We start from the raw sequence: 15,755 nt of genomic DNA, 5'->3' as shown, positions 1-15,755 counted from the left end.
CGGAGTCAAGGGTCCCGGGTTCGATTCCAGTCAAGGGCAGGTACCTTGGTTGCGGGCACATCCCCAGTAGGGGGCGTGCAGGAGGCAGCTGATAGATGTTTCTCTCATCGATGTTTTTAACTATCCCTCTCCCTTCCACTCTGTAAAAAAAATCAATAAAAAATATTTTTTAAAAATAGGGGTTGACAACTCCAGAATTAAACAGTTTATTAAGGGAACTTATGGACAGAAAAGAGTCTTGGGCATCAGCAAAAAGATGGATCTCTGCACCCGTAAGGGGATGGGGGCTTGATGTATGCAGCCTCCAGGAACCCAGGTGGTTTGTAGCTAAATGACTTGTGCTTGTTATAAGATATATTTTCCAAAGCATTAAACAACTTAAGGGACCTACTTAGTGGACCTTCCAGATGATGAAGGCGAACCCCCTCCAGGGTGAACTGTTGTTTTCTGAGAGCAACTTGCTTCTTAAGATGGCATTGGGCATGGCAAGTACCAGAAACCACTTTGCCTAACATAGGGCCATGTCGGCAATTTAGTCTGCAGATGTGTTTGCATAAGTACTTAAAGGTGTGTACAAGAATAGTCATCTCAGCATTGTTTATAATAGCAAAAGGCCAGGATCAACCATATTGGTATGGGGTTAGTTATATAAAGTATGATGCATCCAAGAAGTGGGGTACTAGATAGCTATTCCTTTTTTAAAAAATATATTTTTTTATCAATTTCAGAAAGAAAGAGAGAGGGAGAGAGAGATAGAAACATCAATGATGAGAGAGAATTATTGATCGGCTGCCTCCTGCAAACCCCACACTGGGGATCAGGCCTGCAACTTGGACATGTAATCAAACCTGGGACCATTCAGTCTGCAGGCCAATGCTCTATCACAGTGAGCCAAACTGACCAGGGCACTATTCCTTTTTAATGAGAAAAATATATAAATGCTGATGTAAAAAGAACTCCTAAATATATTCCTAACTAAAACAAACACAAGTTTCAGAACAGTAGAATACATGTATTGAACAATCTCTGTTTTCCTAAAGAATTTATATTTCTTTGCCAAGAACTGTGAATGATTTAGCAAAGTTAACTGTTGTAAACCTTCATGTACACATTTTTGGGTGGACAAATGTTTTTTCTCTTGGGTATATACTAGTAGCTAGGAGGGGAATGGTTAGAGCATATGGCAGCTCTGTGTTCAACTTTTTGGGAAACTGCCAGACTCTTTTCCGAAGTGGCTGCACGATTTTGCACTCCCACCAGCAGTGTATGAGGGTCCAAGTCCTCCACATCCTCGCCAGCACTCGTTATCTTCGACTTTTTTTAGGACTCTGGTCTAGCCTGAGGATCTCTATAAGGGTTTTGGATATGTCTATTGTGGCAGAAATAGTGGTGCAAGGGTAATGGTGGGTGTATTTGTAGGGATGGGAAGAATCAACATGATAATATCTCAAAATATCCCACCATCCTGTTACAGGCCCCCTATCTACTTACACCACAAATATAGTCTCATGCCTCATGAATCGCTAAGCACTGTGCTCACTGCCATGGGAAACAGACAGATGGCCTATGGCTCCTGCTCCCCAGATCCAGGCCCCACATCCAGTTGAGCGGCGACTGGCTGATTGGACCTTCCTCCCATGGATCCCACTCTCTCCCCTGGTTGGTGGGAGCCAGATGGTTAGCAGAGGAGAGATGACAGAAGTTTTTCCTTCTTTCTTCTTTTTTTTCTTAATAGATAGAGGAACCGATCAGTCAACCAAAAAGGGAAGACCATATAAGATCTTTTTCAAAGATCTCTTTCTTTTCAAAGAAAATGAAATAGAAGCAAGGAGGAAGGTAAGGTTTTATTAAAATCTCAACTAGGATTTTAAAAGGTAATTTTAGAAACATATCCCCTTATCCATCCCTTTTATGAACTTTGCTGGGTCAGATGTTTACACGTGCACCACACAGTGCTGTGGGTACACACACACACACACACACACACACACACACGACAGAACAGCATCCAGCCCATGGTGGGGACCTAATGATCACCCCCTATGGTGGAAGACAGACACACCACTACAATCCACTGTGACAGGTATGGCTATACCCTACTTCCTTGATTTTTAAATTTATTTTTTTATAGAAAATCATTGATCTGCCAATAATAACAATTTGGTGTAATCCTTTTCCTTTCCTTTCCTTTTCTTTTTTTTTTTTTTTAAATCCTCACCTGAAGAAACTTTTTCATTGATTTTTTAGAGAGAGTGAAAGAGAGAGGGAAAGGCAGAGAGAAATATCGATGTGAGAGAAACACATTGATTAATTGCCACCAGGTGATGTTAGGTGTTTTCACTGTAGTAATGGTCTGAACACCAGATTTATGCCAAAGGCATAGTCCACAATTAAGCATGCTTTTGACTTTTTTTTAAATCTTCACCAAGGATATTTTTAGAGAGAGTGGAAGAGAGAGGGAAAGACAGACAGAAATATCAATGTGAGAGAAAGACATTGATTGGTTACCTCCTGCACATGCCCTGACCAGGCCCTGGGCCAGGGAGGAGCCTCCAACAGAGTTATGTGCCCTTGACCAGAATCAAACTCAGGGCCCTTGGTCTGTAGGCCAATGTTCTATTCACTGAGCCAACCCGGCTAGGGCATTTCCTTGATTTTAATGGCCACATTTTTTCACATTTTCTCATTCCTGAAATTGGGCTCCAGCTTACATAGATGGGATGTCATGCATAATTGGCAGTGCATAAAAAAATAGTGCATCTTACAATAAGTGGCATCTTAGAGTTGATAAAATACAGTAATAAAGGCATACAAAGGAAATCTAAAGAAAATGGTTGTTTGAAAGAAGAGGGAGAGGTGGTGATGGTGGTGTATGGTGGTGATGGTGGTGGTGGTGATCATAGTGTGTGCTGGTGATGGTGGTGGTGATGGTGGTGATGATGGTGATGATGGTGTGTGATGATGATGGTGTGTGGTGGTGATCGTGGTGGTGGTGTGTGGTGGAGGTGGTGGTGGTGATGATGGTGTGTGGTGGTGGTGATGGTGGTGGTGGTGGTGGTGGTGATGGTGTGTGGTGGTGGTGGTGGTGGTGGTGGTGATCATGGTGGTGGTGATGATGGTGTGTGGTGATCGTGGTGGTGGTGGTGGTGATGATGGTGGTGGTGGTGGTGATGGTGGTATGTGGTGGTGGTGATGGTGGTGGTGGTGATGGTGGTGGTGATGGTGTGTGGTGATCGTGGTGGTGGTGGTGGTGATGATGGTGGTGGTGGTGGTGGTGGTGGTGATGGTGGTGGTGGTGATGGTGTGTGGTGGTGGTGATGGTGTGTGGTGGTGGTGGTGGTGGTGGTGATCGTGGTGGTGCTACTGATGGTGGTGGTGCTACTGATGGTGGTGGTGGTGATTGTGGTGGTAGTGGTGATGGTGGTGGTGGTGGTGATGATGGTGTGTGGTGGTGATCGTGGTGGTGGTGGTGGTGATGGTGGTATGTGGTGGTGATGATGGTGGTATGTGGTGGTGGTGATGGTGGTGGTGGTGATGGTGGTGGTGATGGTGTGTGGTGATCGTGGTGGTGGTGGTGGTGATGATGGTGGTGGTGGTGGTGGTGGTGGTGGTGGTGGTGATGGTGTATGGTGGTGATGGTGATGGTGGTGGTGGTGATGGTGTGTGGTGGTGGTGATGGTGTGTGGTGGTGGTGGTGGTGGTGGTGATCGTGGTGGTGCTACTGATGGTGGTGGTGCTACTGATGGTGGTGGTGGTGATTGTGGTGGTAGTGGTGATGGTGGTGGTGGTGGTGATGATGGTGTGTGGTGGTGATCGTGGTGGTGGTGGTGGTGATGGTGTGTGGTGGTGATGATGGTGGTGGTGATGGTGGTATATGGTGGTGATGATGGTGTGTGGTGGTATGTGGTGGTGGTGGTGGTGGTGGTGGTGGTGGTGATGGTGTGTGGTGGTGGTGGTGGTGGTGGTGATCCTGGTGGTGCTACTGATGGTGGTGGTGCTACTGATGGTGGTGGTGGTGATTGTGGTGGTAGTGGTGATGGTGGTGGTGGTGGTGATGATGGTGTGTGGTGGTGATCGTGGTGGTGGTGGTGGTGATGGTGGTATGTGGTGGTGATGATGGTGGTGGTGATGGTGGTATATGGTGGTGATGATGGTGTGTGGTGGTATGTGGTGGTGGTGGTGGTGGTGGTGGTGGTGGTGGTGGTGTGTGTGCGTGCAAAGATGCCACTGAGGAGATAAACAGAAGCAGCATTGTTAAAAATAAGTCAAAATCTGCCAGGCAGATACAGATAAGAGCCTGTATATGTGTGCATTGGGGAGCAGGGAAGAAAGACAAAATAAGAGTGGAGAAGAGGGTGTCACTTTGGAATGATTTGGTGTGAAGCTACATCAGCAATGAGGCTCACTTTGCAGTGTGCCTTGCCGTTCCTATCACTACTTACATCGTATGGTTCAGATTTCACAAGGTTTGCTTTGCTTATTCTTAGAAATAAAGGATGAGAAAAATATCCAGGAATACTCAATAATCGATCATCTGTAGGGTGATGGTTTTGTGTAGGTGTTCTATAGTTTGATTAAAACTATCCAAAATTTAAAATAAAAAAACATTCATGAAATCAGGAGTCTATTTTTTTTAAAGATATTTAAAAAATATATTTTATTGATTTTCTACAGAGAAGAAGGGAGAGGGATAGTTAGAAACATCGATGAGAGAGAAACATTGATCAACTGCCTCCTACACACTCCCCACGGGTATGTGCCCACAACCAAGGTACATGCCCTTGACCAGAATCTAACCTGGGACTCTTGAATCCACAGGCCGATGCTCTATCCACTGTGCCAAACCGGCCAAGGCAGGAGGCTATTTTTTTTTTTAATGTCTACCGACATTAAAAAAAATAGCATGTTCAATCCCACAGAATCATTTCTTTCAAATCAGGGGAATTTTTAAGTCCCTACATTTGGGGCAACATGAGATTGTCACAAAAAGCCAGAGCAACGTTTTCCAGGTTCATATTTGTCATGCACACGTTTATATTATAGTCAAGGTTGAAAGTTTTTACACTTGTGCTCTGCTTCATGCAAGAAGGAACTGAAAACTAAACACTGTTCTTCAGAGGTAAGAACTTGAGATTGCTTGTTCAATGTACCAGTAGTGAGAAAGGGACTTGTTGCAAATGGTCTTTTTATATATGATCACTAATTTAAGACAATGTTATTTTCGTATGTTAGAAACCTTTTTAAATTTTCCCACTTGGGCAGGAAAAAGACCTGAACCGCAGGAGGAAATTGCACCAAAAGTCAACGTTTTCATCTCGAATGAAGAGTCGTTCACACCTGAGTGAACTAGCATTCGCTGATGCAGCTGCTTCCTCGTTTGAAAAGTTTGGGCTGGACCCCACTCTTGTTGTAAGAATAACAGAAGGTAAGTCTAAATGATTGTTGGTTTAAAAACATTGTTCTGAATATTTCCCACTTGTATCAGGTTTGGTGGCTTTTCTGGAGGTGAGAAACACAAAGGGTGCTGTCTCCTAATGCGGTGATGGGGGTTGTACATGAGGGTTGAGTCCGGAGAAAAAAAATCTATTTTAAATGAGAAAGCATACTTTCCCAAGACATAGACCGTAATCATTTTCATGGCTCTAAGGAAGGAAGTCACTGCCAAAATCACATAGTGTTAAATAGCTCTGACTATTTAAATTTAGGTCTACATCTACATCTAGAACAGAATTTAAGAGAAGTCTTTCTAAAGAGAAGTTTTGATGGTCTGGGCCATACAACTCACATATCCAGAATCAGTAAGCTAATAGAATTAAATAGCTTGCCTCTTGTTGCAAAGACATAACCTGTTTTAATGACCTATGGAGGCAACATGCTGAAATACTACAAGCTATTAATTATTGTCTGTGAAAGAGAGAAGTCTGGGGATCAAAACATCATGGCCATTTCCTACCTATGAGATAAGAAGTGCCCACAAATGAGACAAAGCAGTTTGAAGCTTTACAAGCCTACAGTGACTAATACCAGGTGATGGACTGATAAAATCTTCCTCCAAAATAAATCTTACTCAATATTTTAAATTTAAAAAGGCAGAAAGGAAGAGAAGGAGGGAGGAAGGAAGGAAGGAAGGAAGGAAGGAAGGAAGGAAGGAAGGAAGAAAGAAAGGAAGGAAGGAAAGAAAGAAGGAAGGGAAATCAGTATTCAGGATTTGTTCTAATAACTTAAACCTTTCTCTAGCTCACAAAGTCCAGGCACTTTCTCAAATTGTGAAGAAAAAATTTTTTTCAGAGAACAAGAAGACCATTTAAGAAGGAACTTCGGATTCAATAATTAGTGTAAGAAAGGGAAGCATGTTAACTTATTTAGAGGCTCTCGGAGGTGCCTGTTCTGCACTATTGTATGAAAAAGCAGCAAACAGTAGGTGAGAGGGTGAGGTTAGTGACTGGACCGCTGATAGGGCAGGTGTAGGTTCAGTCTGTGTCTCATGTCTTCAGTTCCCCGCAGTCTCATGGTGAACCCTGAGTCATCAAGAGCATTTTAAATGACACATGACATGTTTTAGAAAGAGTTCTGCACAAAATGGCTCACTTCAAAAATCCCCGCCACGCTCACAGCTCTGAGACAGCAGCTAGGAGGTGTGATGTTGCAGATGACTCACAGAGCGACTGGTCACTTAAGGTCAATGGGGTAGGGTAGGCTTTAGAAAGGAAATAGTAAACTTGTTCGGTATTATCCAAGGCAATCTGGGCTCTGTCGGCAATGGAAATCAGGTTGTCAGTTTCTGCTGATTTTACAGATAAGGTATTTGGGCATTTTCATTTAAAAGATAGTCCTCCTCAACTGTGTAATCTTGGACAAGCATCTTTCCATCTCTGAGCTTCAGGACCTCCCATACAGGATGCGGATAGGACCTTATTGGGGTTATTGTTAGGATTAAATAAAACGATGACTTGAAGTGTCTAAGAAAACTCCTGGAATAATATGGACCCAAAATAAATGGTAGTTACCCTTATTAAATTCATTTTTAAGTCCAGATACATAATGCACGCAACAATTTAATTGCATAGCTTTTATTTGATACATCTTCGAGGGAAAATGAACTAAACCTAAGTCAATTTCAATTTTCTTTAAAGGTACAGACGCAAGAAGGTCTCTCCATGAATTTATTAATGACCAGAGAGACAGGTTTCTGCTCCAGGTAGTACAAGTAATTTTTCTCCCCATAGTCAAATAGAAGACTTGTTGCTTAACATTGCCAAATGTTCACCTTGACCTTTTATTTTTCCATCACATGCCCAGAACTATTGTCCTTCCTAACCTCTCCTAAGCCCACTTCAGCTAGGCTTTGGCCATCATCATTCCACCAAAAACACTTTTGTCATCGTTGCCAATGACCGTTCTACGGCCCAATTTGAATTGTGGCCCGTTGGATCACTAAACATTTTCTTCAGCTGGGGTCTCTTGGTTCTTCCAGGTCATTGGCTGCTCACTCCTTCACAGTATTCTTTCCTTGTTCCTCTCTCCATCTTGATCTCTAAATGTTGGGAGGGTCCAGTGCTCACTTCTCACCCTATGCGCCATCTACCCTCCTCCAGGCCCAAGTTTAAATTCCACTTCCATATTAGCAACTTCCAATGTATTTCTCCAGCCTGACCCTCTTCCCTGAATTTCAGACTCACAAATGCAACTTGTGAGTAGTTCTTAATATCTCCACTTACCAGTAGATGCTCACCAGGCAGTTCAGACGCCACGTTTCTAAACTGTGGCCCCTGCTATACCCTTCGCTGTCCTTGAAAATCTGCATCTCATGTGGTGCTCCCTGTCTCGGAAACAGCAATTCCACCGCTGCAGCTGCTTGGGCCCAATATAGTGGCATTATCCTCAACTCCACCTCCTTACAGCCCATACCCAAATATACTTTTACATATTTGCTTCTGAATATATCCACGATCACACACCACTGCTGCCACTGCCGTCCATAGCACCAATATCTCTTGCATGAATTCTTATAATTTCAAAACACTGGTCTCCTGCTTCTACTTTTCGCCCCCTATGGTCAGTCTGTTCTCCACACAGCATTAGAAGTCCTTCCTCCAGTGTATGCATGATTTGTTCTACTTCCTTCCAGTCTCTGTTTAATTTTCACCATATCAGGGAGGCTTTCTTTGGCTATACTAGTACATAATGGCAACCCCTGCCCTTACCCACTGGACTCCTCATCCCCTTTAATAGACTCCCCCCATCTACTGGAATGTATGCCCCACAAAAGCAATTTTATCTATTTTGTTCATTGCTCTAGTAACACCACTGAAAACAGTCCTGGCATGCAGTAGTCACTCAATACTTGGTGAAAAAAGTAATAAATGAAATATGTTTTTTTTATAAAGATGGAGTATCTAATTATTGGTTATGTTTCTTTAAAAATATTTCATTTACGTAGTTTTAGTTAATTTATATTATAATGTATGTGGCTTTGTTTATTTATAGTTTTTTTCCATGCATGGCATTAAAAGCCCAACTGGATCCTTCTATTCTGTACTTAAAAAAATAGAAGCGTCGCCCTAACCAGCTTGGCTCAGTGGATAGAGCGTCGGCCTGCGGACTGAAGAGTCCCAGGTTCGATTCCGGTCAAGGGCATGTACCTTGGTTGCAAGCACATCCCCAGCAGGGGGTGTGCAGGAGGCAACTGATCCATGTTTCTCTCTCATTGATGTTTCTAACTCTTTATCCCTCTCCCTTCCTCTCTGTAAAAAATTAATAAAATATATTTTTTTAAAAATATAAGCGTGATGTCAAAGTTAGATCCAGGGATTTGAATGGGGCTCTTTGAGGTTGAGCTCCGCGACTCTTGCTTAGAGGAACCTGATTCTCCCTTGGTACTTCCTGTGGGAGAAGCCTTGAGGCTGCTGACAGCCCGGTTTCCAATGCTCAGAGAGAATAGGAAGGACACTGTGGGTAACACCAGGTGGGCCTGCTCTTTGGGGCAACATGTAGGTATTTTTTGATTCGTGGGGCCCAGCCATTTTGGAGCAATATTGAGCCTCTTCATAAAAGTGAGAAAGGAATTAGTCTCCCTTCTATGATCTCCCAAATAAAGGCCAGCGCCCCACCATGTGGGCATCCCATTCTTTCTAACCCAAATGCCCACTTAGAATGCAGGTGATTTCCCCCTCTCTTATGAGACTGTTGGCGTGTGCCAGAAATGTGACTACTGTTCCCGACGCACTTCTGTTTCCGCTATTCCCAGTATGCTGTGTCAAACAAAAGGAATACAATCACCAGGTATGATAAGCACATATTGACGAAGGAACGGCAAATCAACAGGGCAGAAATAAAGCTCCAAGAAGACGCCATTGCCTTTGAAGAGTTCCTTCGAGAAAACGACCAGAGATCCGTAGACGCCCTTAAAATGTTCGTGTTTTCACTCTAGCCACATCGCGTTCTGCCTCCCTCTTTCTTCTTTCCCATTTCTCAGAACACAACACAAAACAAACTAACAAATGTGTTCCTTTTCAGTGCAGCACATGAAACTATAAACAAACTCCAAATGACAGCGGAGCTCAAGAAAGCGACCATGGAGGTGCAGGCGGTGAAAAGGTGAGACCGCACACCAGCTTTTTCCTCTCGAGTGTGCGCAGCCCATTCAGTCCTGTTTGTGCCCAGCAAGACCTGAGTGGAAATACCTCTTCTCGGTGATGATGTCATACACTTGACCACATTTTTAAAATGAGTAATCTGTTGATTGCAGATCGTCTCTGACTGTGTGTCAGGAGAGTACAGTGATCTCTGGCGGAAACCTTTCTCTAACTTGTCAATACAGAAGCCAAGAAATTTTTTGAAAAGAAGAAAACCAATGTTAGGAGAAAACAAATTATTTTCTAAGTGTCTTTTCTCTTTCACTCTAAGATGCATTTCTTCACACATTTTAACATTTCCGCCATGGGGATTCATTTTACAATATGTTACAATGACAATTGGCAGTATTTTGTATATTTATCCTCACACTTAGATGAACCTAGCATTGATATTAAAAACCAAGATCATAATGACCAAAAAAAAAAAGGAATTGAGATAAAATTATGACACCACCTGCCACACAGTATTTAGTTTTTTCAAACCTGGATGCTTTCTTCCATGGTCACATAGATCTCATTTTAAATATCTTAAAGAAGCTTCCTTCTGTCATCATCCTTGGGCAGTAATTTCAATGATTCAGGAGACTCTGTAATCTTGGAATCAAAGCACGCTAGAACTTTTTTCTTTTTGAGAATGGTTAGCACTGCTCTACAACCAGGTCCTAGACTTAAACTTATGTTCCAGCTTTTTGGGGAGAAGGACAACAGCTTGTCTAAAATGCAGCAAATGGCCTGGAGGGCAGCTTCTTTGAAACCAGTTGTTTCTAACAAAATGTATGTTTCAAACACATTCTGGCCACAGTAGCCTCATCTATGTTAGGAGCTAGTTGATGGCGCTCCCAAGGGGGAGAATTCCCTTCTCTCCTTCGCTCTGTCTATTTATAGAACTAGAGTAGCAGCCTGTGGTTTAATAAAGTACTGTATTTATGCACAGTGGCCCTTCTGCAGCGAACTGGCTGATTGTTTTCGAGTCTCATCATCTCAGCAAGGTGCAGAAGGTAACGCAAAACTAGCTGGTAACAGAGCCAGGGATGCAAGTGCCTGCTATCTACTTCCTTCTCTATGGCACGCAGAGGCCCTCCTCTGCAGGGAGAGCTGGAAATCTGCTTACAAAGGGAAGGGGGGCTGGCTCTGAAGCTTTTGCTTGGAAGCTGGGAGATTCTAGCCAAAATTAGCTCTGTTTAAAATATATATGTATATATATATATATATAATGTATTTTTATCGATTTCAGAGAGGAAGGGAGAAGGGAGAGAGAGGGAGAGAGAATTAGAAACATGGCTGCCTCCTGCACACCTCCTACTGGGACTGAGCCTGCAACCCAAGTTATGTGCCTTGACTGGGAATTGAATCAGCAACTTTTCGGTGCACGGGTAGATGCCCAACCAACTGAGCTACAGCAGCCAGGGTGAAAACATCCAGGTTTGACTCTTGAATATCACTCACACACTGGGGCTTTAGGATGCTTCTGTCCCAAAGAAGTACTGAAGCTGAAGATACTGATATAGGAGTAATATCAATAAGGGCATTGAAGAGTGTGTGTGTGTGTGTGAATAAGGAAGGCTTAGAAGGATAAGGGTGGAGGCCTGGTGCACAAAATTCATGCACTCTTGCAGTCCAGGACCCCTCACTCCTTACTGCCCGCCTAAAGCAGAGGTGGGAGAGGCTCCCGTCACCGCCACTGTGCTTGCCAGCCATGAGCTCCTGTGTTGAGCATCTCTGCCCCCTGAAGGTCAGTGCATGTCACAGCAACCAGTTGTTCCACTGTTCGGTTAATTTGCATATTAGGGTTTTATTATATAGGATTCCTTTTGAGGATGAAATTGTATCTGTAGCATGTCCTGAGTAGTGCCCAGTACATAGTAGGTGCTCACTGAGTGTTAGTGTCCTTTGTTCTCCTCACACAAGTACCATCTTTTGCTACCTTCTAATTTCTCCCTATGTCTAACATGTAATACAACATTTCCCTTGGAAAAAAATAAGTAGAGTAAAGCTATCATCAGCCTACCCTACCTGTGCATATCCTGGGGCATGTGTTATTCAAATAAATTTCCTACTGGTTATTTCTTCTTATCTCATATTTTATTGATGCTCCTATTTTTATGGCCATACTTAGAATTTTTGTTAAGTCAATATATAATCAAGACAATGAACTTTGTAAAATCTTTTTACAAACAGTGAATATGCTTTCACATAGATCTATCTAATTATATTTTTGTTTCCTTTGAGTAGTGAAATATCAAAAACAGAATTCCTCCTTAGAGAGTACATTAAATATGGACTTTTTCTGCTGAAATTGTCTCCAAAACATTGGCAAATCAAGCAAGCGCTGAGAAGGGCAAAGCTGTCAAAAAGCAGAGAACATATAGAGGAAAATCTTTCCAAAATATTAACAAGTGAGTCACAGTCTTCATTTCCATTTAAGTACGTGTCCGTAATTCTAAAATGTTCAGTTTCAATGTTTATTTGCTGATTATTAATAGTCAGAATTTCTATTTCAAGCACAACCTGAACAAGGAGTCTCACTCTCTCTGTTATTATATATTGTTAGTTTGGAAACTCAGGTTACTTTCAGATATAAAGCCGTAAAAATATATACATGGAGCCATAGAAAATATATTATTTACAGATGATAAGATAGCATACCTAGAACCTCCCATCCATAAAAACCTAAAAAAACCATTTGAGAAAATGGACACAAAGTTAATTCCATTTATTAACCTAACATATCAACCTAAATAAGCTAACTTCATTAATTAAAAAACATGCAAGGAAATGAAATCCAAGAAAGCAAATAACCTTAATTGTGTGACCTGGAGATTTGACAAATAGAGAAATATGTCATGTTTCTAGAAAGAAAGATTTACATTGTAAAGCTGCCAAATTTCTGCAACGAATGTATACGTTTTATGGAATTATAATAAAACTGTGACCAAAAATTTGTCAGGGACTTGAGTGTTGGGTTGGGGAGAACTTTATACAGTGATTCTGAGGTTCATCTCGAGAAATAAATACTTTTGAAGGACAGAGGTAATTATATATCTTATTAATCCTTTAAGATATATAATATATTATGACAGTGTCTTAGGAATTAACACAGTATGGTACTAATGTTTGGGAGTCAGCTTAATGGACCAGAAATAGGTGCTATTATATAAAAGAATTTTTTAAAGAAAATATATGTTTTTATTGATTTTAGAAAGAGAGGAAGGCAAAGGGAGAGAGAGAGACATCGATTGGCTGCTTCCTGCATACCCCTGACTGGGGATTGAGCCTGAAACCTGAGCATGTGCCCTGACTGGAAATTGAACCGGCAACTTTTTGGTGCAGGGGATGATGCTCAACCAAACTGAGCCACACCAGCCAGGGCTATAGATAATAATTTAATAAGTGATCAAAGTGGGGTCACAAGGAAAGACTTCTATTTCTAGTAACTTTGGGGTAACAAGAACCAGACACCCTCCTGCCTTAAAAGCCTGAAAAATGTACGAAGGGACAGTTTTCAGTCATTGGACATCAGGAAAGATGCAAAGGAACCCCTCAGAGAGAGGCAACAAATGAGATGGGCCCCGTGATGGCCTCCGGGTGCTGCTGGGGACAGAATGCAGCTCTGGAAGGGGGAGCCCAGGCGGGCCCAGCAGTCCCCATGAGATGAAAGGACAGAGCTGGGGCCCAGGGAGGGCGCAGAGCAGAGCCCTGGAGAGGAGGGGGCTACTCAGAGAGCCGATTCTGAGACTCTGGGTTGAGAACATCGACATCACAGAAATTGGTCAACAACAAATCAGGGAGGATTTTTCCCCAGAGAGCTGGTTGTTAAGCATTTACCGGTACATCACGGATGGCCTTCCTGCTCAGCTCCCCTGTGTCTTTCACTACTGAGTTTACATTAGACACATGTGTATGAAATATTGAGTGAGCACAGTGATGACACTTGGTTAAACTCTATACATGATGTTTGACAGGAGGAAAAACAAGTGGAAAGAAAAAGTGAGAAGCATTTGCATCTCACAGCTTAAGATTCAGTGCTCCCAGACTTGCCATCTAACTAGAGAATGCTCAGACAGCAATGAGTCCAGAGCAGTGAATGGCTCACATTGCGACTTTAGAGGTTATGACCGACTGATGCAGGAGATAGAGACCGCCTCGTGCCCTGGAGGAGGTCTGCCTGCTCCAGAGACCGGCCCTTGCTGTCTACATCATACGTTTATTGGTTACGATGTCCCCATCTTATATTTCTGTCCCTGGAAGCTTTTACACTAATGCTACTTTCACTCGAAAACAAAGTTCTCATTTTCAGAAGTGGGTCCTCCCTCTTTCTTTTCCATTTCTAGGATTCAGGAAAATAAACCACAGTGAGAAATGGACTACATCAGATTTAGAAGAACATTCCCGGGGGAAAAGGAGCTCAGGTAACACAAGAGATCTGAGACTTCACTCACAAAAGTAAAACCAGAGAAGGTGCCCGTCTCTAAGTGGAGATCAAGGACCTATTAACCTGGAAAAGAGGGCGGGAGAGTGAGGATTGCTGTGTTTTCAAGTCAGATTAGGAGAAAGAGTGACTGAAAGTCCTAAGAGTGCTGGTGTAAGGAAAGATGATCTGGGGGGACCTGGGAGACACTGGATGAAAAGACCTGAGACCACTTTTGCCACTGCTCAGTTCCAAATCAGGATCAGGTGTGGACATAATATGTGGGGAACAAGTGCATGTAGACATGGGGGGGAACACATGCATGTAGACATGGGAGGAACACGTGCATTTAGACATGGGGAGACCAAGTGCATGTAGATGTGGGGGAAACAAGTGTATGTAGACATGGGGGGAACAAGTGCATGTAGATGTGGTAGGAGCAAGTGCATGCAGATGTGGGGGAAACAAATGCATGTAGATGTGGGGGAACACGTGCATGTAGACATGGGGAAACACGTGCATGTACACATGGGGAAACACGTGCATGAAGATGTGGGGAAAACAAGTGCATGTAGATGTGGGGGGAACAATTGCATGTAGACGTGGAGGGAACAAGTGCATGTAGACATGGGGAAACACGTGCATGTAGACATGGGGAAACAAGTGCATGCAGATGTGGGGGGAACACATGCATGTAGACATGGGGGGATCAAGTGCATGAAGACGTGGGGGGAACAAATGCATGTAGATGTGGGGGGAACAAGTGCATGTAGACATGGGGAAACATGTGCATGTAGACATGGGGGAACACGTGCATGTAGACATGGGGGGAACAAGTGCATGAAGACGTGGGGGGAACAAATGCATGTAGATGTGGGGGGAACAAGTGCATGTAGACATGGGGAAACACGTGCATGTAGACATGGGGAAACAAGTGCATGCAGATGTGGGGGGAACACATGCATGTAGACATGGGGGGATCAAGTGCATGAAGACGTGGGGGGAACAAATGCATGTAGATGTGGGGGGAAAATGCATGTAGACATGGGGGGAACACATGCATGTAGACATGGGGGAACACATGCATGTAGACATGGGGGAACAAGTGCATGAAGATGTGGGGGGAACACGTGCATGTAGATGTGGGGGGGAACACGTGCATATAGACATGGGGGAACAAGTGCATGAAGATGTGGGGGGAACACGTGCATGTAGATGTGGGGGGGAACACGTGCATGTAGACATGGGGGAACAAGTGCATGAAGATGTGGGGGGAACACGTGCATGTAGATGTGGGGGGGAACACGTGCATGTAAACATGGGGGAACAAGTGCATGAAGACGTGGGGGGAACAAGTGCATGTAAATGTGGGGAACAAGTGCACGGGTGACTTGTATGTGTCAATGATAGGTTTCTTCACCAATGTAACAATTGAAGTGCCCAACATTTTTCCCCTTCAATTAAAAAAAACCAGTGATTAGAAACATATATAATTAGGTCAAAATAGAACCATGACTCTTAATTCACAATTTATGTCCCTGATTTGTGACATGTATTGTTTTGGGCAAATGCCCCCACCCCCCACCAGTTTGCCTTTGATTTTATTCTTATGCTTGAAATCCAATTTCAGTAGAATAAAAGAGCTTCTATTTCTGTTATTATAATTCTAATTTTTTTAAGTAATGGGCATATCAATGCAGAACAATGAGTAT

General features: G+C 43.1%; 1 protein-coding gene across 1 annotated transcript in view; it reads left to right on the top strand.

Moving 5' to 3' along the window:
* Nucleotides 1-256: 256 nt before the first annotated feature.
* The window catches only part of CCDC38 (coiled-coil domain containing 38), a gene marked incomplete at both ends in the record, with an annotated part of 34,501 nt that continues 19,002 nt past the window's right edge, over nt 257-15,755 (top strand). Inside the window, 8 exons of the mRNA XM_081084033.1 lie at nt 257-272; nt 1,736-1,836; nt 5,263-5,425; nt 7,134-7,198; nt 9,248-9,411; nt 9,517-9,597; nt 11,868-12,031; nt 13,967-14,078. Coding sequence (XP_080940159.1) covers nt 257-272; nt 1,736-1,836; nt 5,263-5,425; nt 7,134-7,198; nt 9,248-9,411; nt 9,517-9,597; nt 11,868-12,031; nt 13,967-14,078 — 866 coding nt within the window. The remainder of the gene's footprint in view (nt 273-1,735; nt 1,837-5,262; nt 5,426-7,133; nt 7,199-9,247; nt 9,412-9,516; nt 9,598-11,867; nt 12,032-13,966; nt 14,079-15,755) is intronic.

Source organism: Myotis nattereri, assembly GCF_964212035.1.
Source record: "Myotis nattereri genome assembly, chromosome: 2".
Taxonomy (NCBI): domain Eukaryota; kingdom Metazoa; phylum Chordata; class Mammalia; order Chiroptera; family Vespertilionidae; genus Myotis; species Myotis nattereri.
This window is presented reverse-complemented; position numbering and strand designations above follow the sequence as displayed.